The following is a 16,478-nucleotide window of genomic DNA, read 5'->3' as shown; positions in this document are numbered from 1 at the left end:
ATAGGGGCAAACGGAAAAAGCCTAGACAAATATATATCTGCGGATGTAAGACAAGAATACGGATATCGCGTTCGGCACAAGTGAACTTTGGCGATGTGCCCGGCATTAAAATGTAAACTCCGCGAGTCACATAGGTACCTAGAACCTAGGCACATCTCGATCAGAACAAGGACTATACAGATTAATAATTATGCAATTATTAATCTAGAAAGTCAGATCCAAGTTTAGTGCGCGATTAATGACTTTATATGCGTGTAATCATTCTCAATTCTATGATCTCGGGCGTGATTGAGGTGGTAAGAACTTGGTAGCTAAGACCTCACGCCTCCGTTGGATCGAAGGTCCAGTCCCCGGAAAATTGGCTGTACTCAATGTCGGGGTTCCCTCGAAAGATATTCTCATACTTCTCAACGACAGTTAAAGGGTCCTGTGCCTGCCTGAAGAATTCCTGTGAATGTTTCTTTATGGCTGGGTCATTCCACATCTTCGCTACCCACTTCAACGCATCGTCGCTGATCCCAGTCAGGGGTAGTTGGTAGCTTCGGAATCGCTGCACTAAAGCATTAGCACAACGTAAAGCACGCATCGAAACTCGTAAGTCACCCACCCATAAAACAGGCCAGAAGAAAGCATCGGCGATACTAAACGCCCCAAATAAGAATCCTTCATCTTCCTCACCAAGTTCCTGCAACCTCTTCTTCGTATCTGCTCGAGCCTTGCTCCAAAGCTGAACCATCTCCCTAATTTCCTTTGCCGCAGCTTCGCTGATGGGGATTTTCCCAGTATACTTGCCAAAGAAGTTAGTGTGATACGCATTACGCATTACATTAAAGCCAGAATGCATTTGAGCCACTGCTGTTCGTGCCAGCGCCCTCAACTTCAGATCCTTTGGCCATAGATGAAGCTCCGGGTTCTGCTCAGCAAGAAATTCGCTTATGGCCAGAGAATCACCGATCAGGAAACCCTCATCATTTGGGTCTGGTTGTAGAACAGGAAGTAAACCCCCTGATAAATGGGTTGGTGGAGCGACTTCCGCTCTCCAGCCATACCCTTTCGTTGTGTGGGGGATTTGAAAATAATCGAGGATGAGTGCCACTCGGACTCCCCAACCTAGTTTAGGAGATTAAAATTCTAGCTCTAATACTGCTAATGGATTCTGTGGTATGAGTTGTTAGGTAACTTACTAGAATATCGGGTGAAGTATACATGGAGAATGTAGTCTAGGCTTTGCTTGTCCTCCGCCATCGTGCTAATGGTTATGGGCTTAAGATAGTTGATAGAAATAAGAAAGGTCTCACTCTCGTGATGAAATTAATATCATATCAAATCATAACCTACATATGTTAGATACTAGGTACCTATTATAAGAACCTGATAAGTAAGCTCAAATCGCGTGATGACTACACCCGGCCGATCACGGAATGACGCCACCACGTAAATTCCCGTTGAGTCACGGAAGACCCACTAAGACACCAAGGGCGCGAACTTGTCCGGCTTACGGCTTTTTCAACGGGATGGGGCCAACGATGTCCGGCTCATCCTTCCATCGCTGAGTCGTATCAACATCCAACTTGAAGACCTCAGGCCTCTTATAATGGCCCACCCCATCAACATAAGCCTTCACCAAATCCAACTGTGAGAGATCAACCTCTCCCACGACAAGCAGGTCAAAGTCACTCATATACGGACCAGCAACAAAAGTGCAGAACGGGTGAATGATAGCGGTCCAGCCCCCACCAGGCTTGACCTTATCCTGCGGGCCAAGATTCTTCTCCATCCACTCCAAGCAAGTAGCATCGACGTAGCTACTCGGACACAGTACGAACACCTGCGCGGTTAAAGCGTGCGTCTTCATCAGCGCCTCGATCTGCATGCACGCGACGTTCTCGAAGCCGTCGAGGATGTCGAGGGCCGGCCAGCAGCCGACGTGGATATGCTGCCCCTGATCGATGAGCGCCTGCCGCGCCCCATTCATCGTGTGCTCCCAGCACGCCAGCCCGCCGATCCGGTACCCCGCCCCCTTCGGCTCGTACGTCTTCAGCGTGTACCCGGACCCTTGGCCCCAGACGAGCCGCTCCGCCCACGTCGGCTGCAGCTTGCGGTGGACGCCGAGGATGGCGCCATCCGAGTCGATCGTCACGATGCTGTTGAATATGGTGTGTCCCCCGCGCATGCGCTCCGATACGCCTAGCACGACTACGATCCCGTATGTCGCGCATGCGGCTTGTACTTCGGTCAAGTCGTCCGGCACCTCGACGCTCTGTGCTGCGTACAGGGCGACGGTCGCCGCGTTCGGCGCGTAGCAGTTTGTGAAGTAGGGAAACCCGGGTACGAATACCTCGGGGAAGGCGAGGAGCTCGATGGACTCAACTGCTGCTTGCGAGATCAGATTGACTACCTTGCGGAGACTGGCGGCCTTGTCCATGTACACGGGCGCCACGTGTAGGGCGCATGCTTTGACCTTCTTGTTGAGCATCTTGAAGCTGGGTGACTAGATGATATCTTGTTCACTCTTGCGGTTTGGCTTGCTACATATGAGTCGCTTTTTTATATACTACGTAGGTAAAGAGATGGAGATACTACGGTCGAGTCACGAGAATAAAGCGCGTTATTTGACGTGGGCGTGGGGTGCTCCTTTGTGATGGCGCCCTGTGTTACCACCCTCGGGGTGTCGGCACTTGGAGTATACCTGTAAATAGGTACGTCTGTAGTGCTGATCATCCCGAATTTAGGGCGGATTGGACGCCTATATACTCGGGATGGTAGTCGTCGGAGATAATCGTGATACTGAGAACTCGTATTTGTAGGACTGATTGCTCCGTACTCTGGTACTCAGGTTACGTATCTGTAACCATACGGAGGGAATAGTTAGGAAGAGATGATGTGTCCATCGTTCCATATAAATGGTGAGTGCTTGGATTGGGACTTCATTCACGTATCACGGCTCTTAAGAAGCTACGGTAGGGGGGAATCTGCCTCTGCATCGGGGCTCGCCAATTATAACTACATCGACCATTAGCAATGTTTGAATACCACCATACTTTAACTTACCTTCAACTTCATGATTATTGCTGGTGTTACCTTCTTCATTTGCACGATGGCGATACTTTGCCCGAGACAATTGCGATGACCCCGACTAAATCCCATACGAGCCGCTTCCGTCTGTTACAGCGCCTCCCAGTTCGATGTGAGCTAACGGGCGGGAGTTCAGCTCTCTAGTGTACCGCTATCAGCCTCTCATTACGGGGAATACGCGCATACAGCGTACTCTCTATAATAACCGTGTTGAAATACGACAACACGGTATTCCCGGAACGTTGGCCTGTGAGCATTCATCTTCTAATTTCTCAGTGAAGCCGGATTCTCTAGGTAGTAAGCTATAAAACGCTGCTGTTACTGTTGCTGCTGCTCCCGGTGGAGTCTAACACGTGTGAGTGATCCTTCCTCGCGATTCGCCGTCTCTAAACTTCTTGACTGCTGTCGAATGGCAATATGATTGCTATAGCTGCAACTATGATCTTTTCAGTTGTATGGAAGACCACCAGTCTTAGTGATTGAAATGGGTGCGAATCAATTACCCGCGTCATTCTCGACCTTTAGGCATCTAAGGAGCTCCCTAAATAATAATTCTCGCGCTGCATCTATAATATACTATAAGGCTATTGAAGAAAGATTAAATATGTTTTTTATTCAAAACTTTTAGGAAGTCTGCGACCGTGGTATCTGCCTAATTCTTGTGTAACGATGATGCGATGGATGTAAAGGTATTAGCGACCGGGCGATGTAGCGCCCGTGTAGTTAGAATGGAATGCTAAAATTAGCCCTGGAGTTGCTTTAGTACGAAGTAGGTGCACTGTAATCGAATCCATCCATCCCCTCTAGTCCTGGAGAGCTGTGCTACACAATAGGCATCCACTATTAGTTACCACTAAGTGCTGGAGAGCTTTGGAAATGATGGAGATGATATGGATAAGTTAGAAGATCAAATATTCTTCTATGTAACTGAATTATGTGATATTTATTTCATAAGACTCGATACCTACTGATTTACGAAGGCTTTTATTTTCCTTCGCATTCTTCTGTAAGAATAGTTCATCGTGATCAACTCTATGTAATTCGAGTGAAGAAAGTAAAAAGTTGCAGCACTCACAAGCACTAAAACGTTGTTGCGTATATGAACTATAGTGATACCTGATACTAGCATCTGCTTGCTAATTAGGTAAGCAAGACTAGTAGGCATCCTGCTCAGGTGGTTGCCTATAAGAACCCTTCTTCCACCCACCTTCCTCCATTTTCAGCTCTACAACTTCTCTCTACACACTCCCAACTACATAAACTACATATAATTATCTTCATGAAACCCTCTGCACTAGACCTGATATTATTTATATAAGAAAGATGTCTTCGACTAACGGCAGTGTCTTCTCCGAGACGCTCCAGGATATCACCAACATAAAATTGGAAGAACTCTCCAAACGTCGATCGGCTTATGAAACCACCAAGTCTAACATCCTATCTATGCTAGAAAATGAGAAGGATCCTTCTCGGCGTCTCTACATCCTGAGCCAAGGTGTGAAGGCCTGTTATGCCCTGAAGCTCGGCAAGTACACCAAGGTTCATAACGCAACCCTATCGAGGAATTCGAAACTGGAAATTGAGCTGAAGAACCTCGATTGCTTCTTATCCCAAGCGAAGTACGATCCGTCCGTGTCTCTAAGAATGATGCAGACCTGGGAAGAATCCCTGTTGGGCCATCTGAATACACAATCGCTCAAATACCAATATGCGTCACTCTACGCCCAGCTTGTCACCGAATGGCTATCCACAAAGACATCAAAGGAGGCCGACACCATTGACGTCGCAATGACCGAAGGCTTCGAAGATGTGGCGAGTGAAATGAAACAAGATTACCGACAGCAATGGGAGCGCACGGTTTTCGAACCGGGTAAGGTTGACGAGGCCAAACTTCGGTCGTATTTAGGCCAACTATTCGGCGTGAAAGAGGGAGATGGTCCCGAAAAATTGAAAGCTCTCAATCAGTTTAAGTCTAAGGTCGCGGCTTTTGAAAATCAGATGTCCCAACCAGATCAGTTCAATTTGACAACGCTGAAGTGGATTGCGGATGGGTTACTAGCGTCAGACCTTCTCACGGACGACAAGAGAGAAGTGTTGAGAGATTTCAAAAACAATCCTATTATCCTTGCTGAGATTGCTGATGTTCTGAACATGAGACTTACATCTTTGGATATGTGGTCTTGGGGGACTAGCGTACCCCTAGAGCAACGACGTCAAATCAGTGGGGTGTATAACGTCCTCATGCATGAGGACCTGCTTCAAGCGATCTTTTTACAATATATAGGCGTCAAGTGGTCAGCCTTTCTCAAAAAGGCTTTCAACGAGTTTCGAACCACACCTGGAGCATGGGAGACTTGCTGGAAACGGATACCTACCATCGATGCAAAGCGTCGGACTTATTATCTAGGATCAGAGGAAAGCCGTAAACATACGGTTCAATACCTAAGGAACAGGATACACCGCAAGCATTATTTCATGGCTCAGCTTATGGACCATGAAACGCAGCAAAGCCAGACCGCCGATGGCGAGGAAGAAGCCGAATATGCGCCAGTCTCCATGGTGCAACAACGTTCTGCGGCGCCTTCATTTGGTGCCCCCGCCTCTCAGCCAGCTCCATGTTTGGCGATGCCAGCGAAAAAGAAGGGGGTAATGCGACACAGAAGAATCGTGAAGCCAGAAAATCCTTACGATCAACCAGACGAAGAAACAGACAGTGAAGATACAGACGATGACGATGAGACAAGCTCCGGTAACAAGCAACCGATGCAGTCGAAACAGCGATTATTGCGACTCTTATCAACCGAAATTGCTATCAACACTAAATTGTACGGCGAGGTCACTGCATTTCATTCCTCATTTGAAAGATGGAATACTTTGCTTCCGCATGAAACGATTTTGACAGTACTGTCATTATTTGGAGTCTCGGAGACATGGTTGAACTTCTTCAAAAAGTTCCTGAAGGCACCGTTAAAATTTCTTGATGACGATCCCTCGACACTTCCACGCAATCGATCTCGAGGCACACCTGCGTCACACGTCCTCAGTGACGTCTTCGGTGAGTCGATTTTGTTCTGCCTCGACTTTGCAGTAAATCAGTCGACAGGCGGAGCTATACTCTTCCGCATGCAGGACGACCTTTGGTTCTGGTCGCGAGATCATTCGGTTGCCGTGACTGCATGGAAGTCGGTTACTGATTTCGTTGAGGCGACTGGTACTTATGTGAATCATAAGAAGACCGGTACCATGCGTTTCTCACGAGATCCGTCTATTTCGCTCGAGATTGATAGATCTCTTCCCGTGGGCGATATCCGCTGGGGTTTTCTCAGGCTCTCGCCACAGACCGGAAAATTCGAGATCGACCAGAATATGGTCGATAAGCACATTATTGATTTGCGCAAGCAGCTGCACGATAAACGAAAGAGCATCATATCGTTCATCCAAGCATGGAACGCATATGCGGCAACGTTCTTCACATCAAATTTCGGTAAAGCGGCGAATTGCTTTGGACAAGATCATGTTGCGCAGATGCTTGCAACTCATGAACGAATTCAGCGTGAAGTATTCTCATCGTCGTCTTCCTTAAACTCGGGTAACGGAGACCAGCAAAGTGCAACAAATATCGTCGACTACCTTAAGAATCTCATGCGGGAACGGTTTGGAGTCGTAGATATTCCTGATGCCTATCTCTTCTTCCCTATAGAACTGGGCGGCCTTGACCTCAAAAGCCCTTTCATTTCCATCTTGCAGGTCAATGACACAGTACTTCAAGACTCGGCGAAGAAACTGGATGAGTTTCTCAGAAATGAAAAAGACTCATACTATTTTCTCAAACGCGAATTCGAGAATTCATCTATTAGCCTCTCCAATGAGAGAAGCATGTTTGGCCAAAAATGGGAACCCGAGGACAAGACAGATTGGAGTAGGTTCATGGATTTTGCTGAGTTTACGCGGTATCGCGAGGACGTACACTACAAATTCCCGGGTAATCTTTGGGTGGTGTACAAAGAACTGATGAAGGTCCCCCTGGAAGAAGGTATTCAACATGCCAGCCCCAGTGTCCTGGATGGAATCAGTGCCCTCACGCGACAAGGGAACCTGAAATGTATTAAAGGAAATTGGGTTTCTATGGAGCCGTATTGGAAATGGGTCGCTCAGCTATACGGACCTGAAGTCATGGACCGTTTTGGTGGGTTGAATATTGTCGAGCCGGGATTACTACCGATGGGAATGGTGAGCATCTTTAGAGAAAAGAGGGTTAAGTGGCAGGGTTGAATTATTTTGGGAGTGAAAAGAAACTTGAGGGGTGGATCTGGCATTTGTATTATATAAGCATTTATTACGTAATCGTAGAATTGTATTAGTAAGCAAATATCATAATACGTGCACGGACCTAAATAACCTTAGGGAGGTACCTCATCAATCTTACAACAACAACATGATAATTTCAGTCACTTCTATTATACTCCTTGATGAAGCCGCGCGTTATTCATTTGACAGCTCTTGCCGAAGCCTTGGAAGTGCACCGACCAACCTTTGAAGTCAAGGACAAGATATTGAACTGTTGTCGATTGCTTGCAGCATGGTCAGAAGATGTTGAATATATCGATAACGCGATATGGTGGTATAATCTGAGCTGTGTTATTCGAACCAGAAACGCTGACCTTAGATACCTTGGTACCCATACATGATATTCTATCAAACGAAATGTGGATCTTGTATTTTACGCTGATCGAACTATATGAGCACGACGGCGAGCATGAAGCCGCTGATGCGGTCCTCCAAGATTTCATCATTCATCACACTACCGCGTCTCGGGAAGGACATGAACCCCCTGAAGTACAATGCGAAAATAATTGGGGCAGCCTCAAAGCATTTCCATCAAGTCAAACAGGTCAAGGTCAAATTCTAATCGTCCGTTTGAAGAAGAAAGGATGGTGGGTTCAAATCCGACATACGTCACATAATAAAGACTGAATGGTAAACGTGTACACCATCTGTTTATTTTATGCTTGCCTATGTACTTTCTATGTCGGCTTTTTCAATTTCGCGTCTCCGTTTAATACGAAAGTACTCTGGGACTTCCAGGCCTAGAAACAACTTCATGACGACCATAGCTGCGAGTTTTGGTTCTATTGGGTGGTTTATTCGGCGAATGAGTCGTAATCGATGATCATCCAGCTCAGCAGAAATTTGGAACGTCGTTTCTCCCGGGCTCATTCTAGTGAGACAGCCACATGTGGTAGCATACTCCATGATTGCGTGGTGGAAGATGAACTCTACGCCATCAGGCGTGATGAGATAAAGACCGTAACATCCCGACCGGCCGTTCGGTATGATTAGCTGCGGGTCGCTATTATATGGCACATCGCCTTGATCGAAAACACCAACTCTAACTTCATCTTCTAGTCTTTGAAAAGGGGTTTGAGGCCGTTTAGGCAGTTGCCTTGGGCTAAAAACCATTATCGAGATGCGATTTAGCTATAATGATTTCTTGATTTTGACTAGATGGCTGATTTTGAGATTAATCTAGGCTGGAGTATTTAAGAAACATGAAATGAGACAGATGGAGCAAAAGAGACCGTTGTCTTATCGGGTCACCCATATGCGAACCTGGAAGAGCCACAAAGAACTATTGATCTATCGCTGGTATGACGACAAGGAACATTATGTATTAACTTAACGAATGGTCGCGGATGCTTTCTTTGTTGCCCCCAAAGCTACTCCGCCAACTTCCATTTAGTCTCACACCACTCCCACAACTTCTTACCATACCCAAGCCCGCCCAACTCCTCCGTCTCACCCGCCTTCAACACATCCTGACGCACAACACTACTATCCGGAACTGATCTTCCCCACGGGAAAACATACCTCCCATTAGTAACCTCAGGAGACAGCCCCGCAAACAGCTCCGTGTACGCCCCAAAAACCGGTTTCTGCAACCACAATATCCGCATCATGAACATCGCAAACCGCGACGTCCCCTTAAACGCCCCAGCGTCCAAATTCCCGGGGTTCGCGATCACGCTAAGGATCCCGTCCTCAGCATGTCTACGCCCGTACTCTCGTCCCAAAACCCACACCCCCGCCTTCGAGGTCGAGTAATTCACGATCTGGTCGCGAACGCCGGTCTCCAGGATATCGAAGTCGATACCGTTCTTCGGCGCCGAGAAGTCGATCAATACACTCGTCAGCCAGATGACGCGGGAGGGATGTTCAGGGGACGTCGCGGCTTTGAGTTGAGGTTGGAGGAGCTCCGCGAAGAGAAGCGCGCCGACGCAGTGGACGCCCATGAATAGCTCTAGATCTTGCGCTGTGCGCGTCTTGGGAGGGTTGGCGTTGGGGCCGATGCCCGCGTTGTTCCAGAGGACGTCGAGTTTGGTCTCGGATTGTGCGAAGAGATGGGCTGCGGCGCGGACGGAGTTCTGGTCGCTTAGGTCTAGGTGTAGGAACTTGAGCTTGCCGGTTGTGCTGCTGGCTTCTGGGTATGAGGCTTTGATTGATTTGATGGATGCTTCGGCTCGCTCCTGTGAGGAGGGTTAGTTGGTCCATCTGACCTAGCACTATTAAGTGCGACTCGAACGACTATACCTCGGATCGAGTGGCCATGTATACCGTTGCGCCAGTACCGAATAGAATTTTACATAGCTCGTAGCCTATTCCCGCATTGCCTCCCGTCACTATGAAGACTCGCCCGGCCTGGGAACCCGCGGGGATGTTGGCATCCGTGAATTCGGGGCGGGGCGGCCAGAACTGGGTTATCATAGACTGAAGCTTCGACAGAGAATCCATGGTAGATAATTGCAGATCGCATCCTCTGATCGTGATGTTTGAGGCCCTTCTTTATCTACGAGTATTCGATTATAAATCTTACTGAATATTTCAATAGTACGGGACTTAAATATGCAGTTGGTTTCTGTTTCTTCCAACATCAGCACGTGTCACTCCATATGTGGCGCAATGCAGGGATTCAAAGAGGGACCTGTTCTTCATGGGTCTTTGTTGAAGAACTCGATGCCCCCTATTTGAGAGGTAGCTTGAACGAGCTCTAACGATTGACTATCATCGACGATTTCTCTCTCGCTGTGCTCATACTGCTCTATTTCTCGAATTTGTTCATCATGGCCACTGTGGTTTTCATAAGCGGTGTGAGTCGCGGTACGTAGACTCAAGCGCTTTTCGGCCGTCATTTCTGATTACTGATCATCATTATTACCCTTATAGGCATAGGGAACGGCTTCGCCAAAGCCTATCTTTCAAGGCCCCAACACATTGTTATCGGTAGCATCCGCGAAAGTGCCGCCTTGGCCCCAGGCGTTGAAGAACTGAAGGCTTTCCCAGCAGCGGATGGGTCCAAGTTGCTGCTGGTCACAATCGAAAGTACCTCACCGACTGACCCACAGAAGGCTTTGGAGGTGGTGAAGTCTGAAGGAATCGAGCACTTGGACATTGTCATCGCGAATGCCGGCGGGAGCCCACTTCCGACTACGCCACTGGATAGAGTTACTGCCGAGGAGATGACGAACACGTATCAGGTCAACGCCATAGGCCCTCTCATGCTATTCCAGGCATGTCGTCCCCTTTTGCAAAAGGCTTCCGCGCCGAAATGGGTGTCAATATCAACGGGAGGTGGCTCGATCTCTCTCATGGGAAAAATCCGGTCTTGGGATGGCACCTCCTATGCCGCAGCGAAGGCTGCTTTAAATTGGCTTACCCGGTAAGCACCTATCTCCAACATTCGCCTATCCTTTTGCCTTACGACTTGCGTCGCACATATAATACCTACACTCTGTCATGCTGATTAGTTTGGTTGATAGTGCAATCCATTTCACGAATGAATGGCTCGTCGCCGTGGCGCTCAATCCAGGGTAAGATGTGATTCCTCAAAAACTGTTAACCGTCATAACTAAATATTGCCAAGGTTGGTCCAAACTGAACCTGGGAACTGGATTGCCAAGGAGTGGGGATTGGGGAAAGCTACATATACCGTCGAGGAGAGCGTTGAGGGTATGATGAAAATAGTGAGTTATATGAGCTTTATGTCTCCTGCCCTGCTAATTGTTTAATGTAGATTGACGGAGCGACCCGAGATGAAACGTCCGGTGAGTTCTTTAACTTGAAGAATGATAAGCTTCCTTGGTAAGTGTTATGACACGGAATAAAAGTCAGTGTCCCTAGGTATCTATTGTACCTTGAGATTATCACGATTAATCCTACTACTGGATTGAAGATGGGGTGGGATCTTTGGTGTATTAAAGGCGGTACGTGGTATCGTACAAGGGCGGATCAGACCGTCAGGGAAATAGAATAAACCTAAAAGTGGGTAAACCTTTGGGGGGTTAATGAATACTCATAGCGCATTTATAGTAGATATCCCCTATAATTAAGTCGATTTACAGGGAGACTGCGGGGCATGCTGATTAGTAATAGCTGACTACCACTCAGGTTTCAAGGTTGTTGGATAGGGGTGGAAAAGTGGACATTTCATGCTGACAATACGGAGTGACGTAACCATTAAGTCCCCTGATTACGTAAAGATTGGTAAATATATTAATTGAGGTTCCTAGGCAATTTGTTTTGCGCCGAGTTCCAAGTTTCAAATTCCAGACACTCCCAATTTCTACTTTCTAAAGCGCGAACGATCGAAAAACGATCGAGTATGAATGAGGCTCGAATGAATGCTTAATCTCGCCCCACTCCGTCTTCTTACTACTTCAAGAGGGCGGAAAATGACCTCAACGCCAAAAGATATCACCATAATTGGTGGAGGAATTATCGGCTGTTGTACTGCGTATTTCCTTACTCGACACCCTTCCTACTCTCCCGAGACGCATCGCATAACTCTCCTCGAGGCCTCGTCAAGTAGTGCTGGAGGGCGAACCTCGGAAAGCATCCAGGACCCGGCGACGCTAGCCGACCCCACAACCGCGTCTAAGAAGAACCCCGCTCACGATGGTATCGCAGGCGGTGCAAGTGGCAAAGCGGGTGGCTTACTCGCGCTATGGGCTTTCCCATCGGAAATTGTGCCGCTGAGTTTTAGATTGCACGCCGAGCTCGCAAAGGAACACGGCGGCGATAAGAGATGGGGATATAGGCGGTGTTATGCTAGCCAGATCGATTGCCGCGCGCGTTTACCGCCTGGTTTCGACAACAGCCTGGCGGTGGGAACGGAGCCTGTCAGAGGGAAACCGGAGCAGCGCTCAAAGGGCCTCCATAAGGATCATAAAACAGATATCAAAGCTCTTCAAAAGCTTGGCGCCCCCGAAGATTTAGATTGGCTGGATACGGATGATGCCCTAGCTGCCTACGAGGAAATGTCTACGCCAGATAAGACAGCGCAAGTTCACCCAGAACTATTCACTCGAAGTATGGCACAATTAGCTGAGGAACAAGGAGTGAAGATCGTGACAGGCGCAAGAGTTACGACTATCAACAAGACTGCGGACGGAAAGAGCGTGGAGAGCGTAACGTTTATCAAAGATGATAAAGAGGAAATACTACCAACTACAGATTGCATAGTAGCGGCAGGTCCATGGACGACTCGTCTCTTACCTGATGTCCCTATTACCGCGGCTCGCGCGCATAGTGTCGTCATCAAGACGCCGAGGCCCGTGTCCGCATATGCACTCTTCACTTCAATCATGCTGCCCACCGGCTTCCCCACTCCAACGCCACAGGATGCTAGGCGAAAGTCAACAACCATACGACCTCTAATAGGACAACAGATTGTAGAACCTGAAATTTACGCACGACCTGACGGCACCGCATATGCCTGTGGGCCCACAGACAACGCTATCGAGTTGCCCCTTACAAGTGCCGACGTCGAAGTTGACACGGCGCGATGTGACGATATCATATATCAGGTCAGCGGGATAAGCGATGAGCTGGGGAAAGATGGACAAGTACTTGCGAAGCAGGCGTGTTATCTACCTCAGGGGGGTCCTTGGATAGGTAAGGTAGACGACACCGAAGGGTTGGTCGTCGCGGCAGGACACACATGCTGGGGCATTCAGAACGCGCCTGCAACGGGGAAATTAGTAAGCGAGATCGTCTTTGATGGCAAGGCGAAGAGCGCAAAGCTAGGGAGTTGCGATCCTGCGCGGATGGGTGCGTTATGGAGGTAGCTTAGCGTAAGTTGAATATAACCCTGAATTGAGAAATAATAACTATGATATTAGATAAACGTCGTTTATTTTTTTGCTATTACTTCTTTTGGCACGGAGTAAGATAACGAATACGACGATGCCACATCCAACCTAAAACGTCCACGCGCGAAAAGCAGATACACCTGATCAGATCACAGGGCCTTGACTGATAATCCAGAGCATTCCAATATCCCAAGGATGCAGATAATCACGTATTGTTCTTCATCTCATTTACCCACACGGTCTTCCTTTGCTTTCTTGCGTCTCTCTGCCGTTTCCTGGCGCTTCTTCTCCGTGCATGCCGAGCAGACTTCGGAGCTGCTGCAGTCCGGACAGGTCTCGGACTTGTACTTTTGTCAGCTTCGAATCACTCAGGGTATAGAAGGGTTCAAGTTACCTCGTCCATGGTTAGATATTTGAAATTTAGGAAAATATCGGTGTTTGCCGTGTGATCTTAGACGGAATACGGAGAGCCCGGAGCTTGTAGAGTGCTATGCGGAATCGTCGGAGACGGATACAATTGATTGTACGGGTATTCTTCAATAGTAGATAATTGGTAGAGGTTCTGGTGAATTGCTCGTTGTAGTCGCGAAGTTGCTTCGTGGTAGTTGATTTAAATATAGTTCCAGAGACCAATATCTAGGTCTGTCTTGTAAGATCGGCGTTTGTGTGAATAGAGACAAGTTTCAACGAGTTGCGAGTCAGGTCAATAGCGACTTATAGATAGACGAGTTCATCAGCTAGATAGGTAAGTCTATCATAGCTCAGGCTGAGCCGTGGGCAGATCATCTCCTATGAGATATCTTCGTCACGGTTCTGATTCTGATAGATCGTATTGAGTAAAGGCGTCGAAAATTCGGTTTCCATGATATGTTCCAAGCCGCCCTTACTAAGATACAGTCCTTAAATACTGAAGTTATGGGAGTCGTGATATTTAACGGTTGACGTCGATGGCGTATAGGTACGTTCATATGATATATTAGCCGGAAATGAATGTACCTTTGATTACCATTGTTAATATGCCCCTCCCATTCACTTTGTAAATTGGTTCTATAATCAGCGGGGGTAGTCACCCACTTCGATGAAAGAAGTCATGTGTCACGATAGAAAGTCGATGGATAGGATAAAAATGACGTTATTGAGGAATAAGTTTCGACTCTAGGTATCTAATAAAGATCGCACTACGATATACATACAGACCATGTCCTTTGCCTACGTTGTCCTAGGAGCAGTGACCAATGAGCCCCCTTAACGGATCGGTCCTAACCCCGATTCGATTAGAAGTTCGGCATATCAAGTCTCCAATAACCAGGTACCTACCTAGTTTTCTAGCCAACTAAGTCTCTAGGCACCTATATTATTTAGGTAGATCCTCACCGAGGACCAATGATACATTCCCACGATCCATGCCTGGCTTCCAGGGGAGGTACCGCTTAACATGATAACTACCATATGGATGTTAGTATTTGGCTTTTTATCCCCCCTTTATATAATAAATTGCGACTCACTGCCAATGAATAATTCCAGTACACTCCGATTTACAGCTTGCGATAAACCTTCTCATCTCGTAAGTGGCACCACGACTCTTACCAAGCTGGATGAGCTGTGGTTCTAGTGCCTCAAAGTCAAGATAAGCTTGGTGAGCAATTTTAGCCGCTTCATCTATAGCTTTTTGGGGTGTAATTCCCTTGTGATGAACTAGTATTGGGATGAGATTGTCAACATGCTTGCATTGCTGTTGTTGTTAGTCACAGATAAGATCTTGAGAGTGATATAATTACAAGTTCGTATCTCGCAGACGCGATATCGTTAACACTGATTCTTGTTATCAACTCTGTATCTAATGATTAGATATTGGGTAACAATGACTTACATCGATATGATGATATCAGCTAGTTCCGCTGCCTTGTTGACGAGGTCGTGGTCGAAAAACCAATCTGGAAAAGCGATCTGATCGGTAAACCTAGACTAGTCTTAGTAAGATTTTATTAGAGAAGGTGTGATAACTGACAAGATGATTGCTAGAGTAGGCAATGCAGCAGATGAGTCCATACGGAGTTTCCAGTATGTCTCAAGATCCAGTACATTTCTCTTATCAAACTCATGCTGGAGACGGGAAACAGCCCTACAGGAGTTGGCGAGGACTTTGAAAGTCCATTTCTTCAGCGATGCTGTGCACAGGTTAGTAAGATACCCATTCATGATATTTCGCGGATTCTTACATGACAAAGCTTCCTCTCCTACGACAGCTGCGAATTCATGGGCCGACTGTACAGTGAGATAGTCAGGGGAAACTGCGGCGGGGTTAATAGATCTCGGTGACTTGGAAAATAGACACTGCCGGTACAATTCTATTGTCTGCTTTTGATGGTCAATAACCTCCTGAGTCATGCCGTCAAACTCGCCGAAGTCATGAGCTGTAGGTAATATGCAATTTATAAGTTTGGCTGTCTGAATTTGGTAGTGGGTATCATACCATCATCCCAATAATATGTCTATCATGCTCATTAGTTCCGGTGTTTCGAGCGACTTGAATGAGTCTCAACCTGTTCGAACTTACCCAAGCAACCCACTTAGATAATATTACTAACTCATCAAAGGAAGCCTTTGGAGCAGCCGCCCGAGCAAATAGACAGGGGTCAACTATACGGTTTCGCTTTAAACTTTTCGGGGTCTTGATCCATCTTGAATTTTGTAAGAACGAAAGGAGCTATTACAAGACCTTGGGATACGGAGTATAATACCTTGATCGCCATCGATCTACTTCCCTCTCCATCTTTTCATCCTTAGCAGACACTTCGACGCTCCATGGACAAATGGCAAAGAAATCCGGGATCTTGACCTTTTGGCCAACACACTTTGCAAGAAGCAATTCAACGTTTGTCTGATTGTTCAACATTTTGATATTGATGATAGTATAAAAGAGATACAAAATTGTAATGAAAAACTTGTATATAATTGATAGGTAGCTAACATTATATACACGGTAAACACAACGGCCATGGAATCATAATTCCTCAAAAACTAGTCTTCCTGGGGTATGTCTTGTGACATCTTGACCTCTAAACCTCGAGGTCACTCAACCCTTGCTTCTATCCGTAGCCCCCGATGCAGATTCTACACAGGTTGGAACCTGACAGTCTTAGTATTGCCCAGGAACTATTACGAAGCCCCCATGAACTCAAATATCTACCTACGGATGAAACTCGGTGAGCGCCTTGTGAGTCCCGCTTTCGATTCTCAAGGAATGATGAACCTTTG

At 47.1% G+C, this 16,478-nt stretch overlaps 6 protein-coding genes across 6 annotated transcripts; 2 read left to right on the top strand and 4 right to left on the bottom strand.

Annotated features, from left to right (window-relative positions):
- Positions 1-319: 319 nt before the first annotated feature.
- On the bottom strand, positions 320-1,245 carry GGS22DRAFT_185559 (putative glutathione S transferase; the record flags this gene model as incomplete). The annotated part of the gene is made up of 3 exons (XM_047964341.1): positions 320-550; positions 608-1,110; positions 1,185-1,245. The coding sequence occupies 3 exons, from the start codon at positions 1,243-1,245 to the stop codon at positions 320-322; spliced, it is 795 nt and encodes a 264-aa protein (XP_047822013.1).
- Positions 1,246-1,270: 25 nt separating this feature from the next.
- GGS22DRAFT_155275 (carbon-nitrogen hydrolase) lies at positions 1,271-3,030 on the bottom strand. Its single transcript, XM_047960180.1, has one exon. The coding sequence runs from the start codon at positions 2,474-2,476 to the stop codon at positions 1,496-1,498; it is 981 nt and encodes a 326-aa protein (XP_047822012.1). The 5' UTR covers positions 2,477-3,030; the 3' UTR covers positions 1,271-1,495.
- Positions 3,031-8,503: 5,473 nt separating this feature from the next.
- Positions 8,504-10,289, bottom strand: GGS22DRAFT_155270 (uncharacterized protein). Its single transcript, XM_047960179.1, has 2 exons — positions 9,526-10,289; positions 8,504-9,455 (listed from the first exon to the last, which is right to left on the bottom strand). Exons 1-2 carry the CDS (start codon positions 9,622-9,624, stop codon positions 8,793-8,795), a joined length of 762 nt encoding a protein of 253 aa, XP_047822011.1. The 5' UTR covers positions 9,625-10,289; the 3' UTR covers positions 8,504-8,792.
- Positions 10,194-11,215, top strand: GGS22DRAFT_185555 (NAD(P)-binding protein; the record flags this gene model as incomplete). Its single annotated transcript, XM_047964340.1, has 5 exons — positions 10,194-10,230; positions 10,297-10,789; positions 10,890-10,940; positions 10,994-11,093; positions 11,144-11,215. 5 exons carry the CDS (start codon positions 10,194-10,196, stop codon positions 11,213-11,215), a joined length of 753 nt encoding a protein of 250 aa, XP_047822010.1.
- A 387-nt stretch (positions 11,216-11,602) lies between these two features.
- On the top strand, positions 11,603-13,236 carry GGS22DRAFT_155268 (FAD dependent oxidoreductase). Its single transcript, XM_047960178.1, has one exon. It carries the CDS (start codon positions 11,751-11,753, stop codon positions 13,194-13,196), a length of 1,446 nt encoding a protein of 481 aa, XP_047822009.1. The 5' UTR covers positions 11,603-11,750; the 3' UTR covers positions 13,197-13,236.
- Positions 13,237-14,574: 1,338 nt separating this feature from the next.
- On the bottom strand, positions 14,575-16,116 carry GGS22DRAFT_185552 (terpenoid synthase; the record flags this gene model as incomplete). The annotated part of the gene is made up of 9 exons (XM_047964339.1): positions 14,575-14,662; positions 14,726-14,952; positions 14,999-15,032; positions 15,091-15,180; positions 15,229-15,388; positions 15,440-15,634; positions 15,694-15,712; positions 15,778-15,901; positions 15,962-16,116. The coding sequence occupies 9 exons, from the start codon at positions 16,114-16,116 to the stop codon at positions 14,575-14,577; spliced, it is 1,092 nt and encodes a 363-aa protein (XP_047822008.1).
- Between the last annotated feature and the right edge of the window lie 362 nt (positions 16,117-16,478).

This window comes from Annulohypoxylon maeteangense (genome assembly GCF_022496945.1).
Source record: "Annulohypoxylon maeteangense strain CBS 123835 unplaced genomic scaffold GGS22scaffold_3, whole genome shotgun sequence".
NCBI lineage: Eukaryota > Fungi > Ascomycota > Sordariomycetes > Xylariales > Hypoxylaceae > Annulohypoxylon > Annulohypoxylon maeteangense.
This window is presented reverse-complemented; position numbering and strand designations above follow the sequence as displayed.

Coding starts and splice junctions, on each gene's coding strand:
- GGS22DRAFT_155275 (XM_047960180.1), bottom strand. CDS start 2,476: ATGCTCAACAAGAAGGTCAAAGCATGCGCCCTACACGTGGCGCCCGTG.
- GGS22DRAFT_155270 (XM_047960179.1), bottom strand. CDS start 9,624: ATGGACCAACTAACCCTCCTCACAGGAGCGAGCCGAAGCATCCATCAA. Junction 9,456..9,525: donor AGCACAACCGGCAAGCTCAA/GTTCCTACACCT, acceptor GCACAATCCGAG/ACCAAACTCGACGTCCTCTG.
- GGS22DRAFT_155268 (XM_047960178.1), top strand. CDS start 11,751: ATGCTTAATCTCGCCCCACTCCGTCTTCTTACTACTTCAAGAGGGCGG.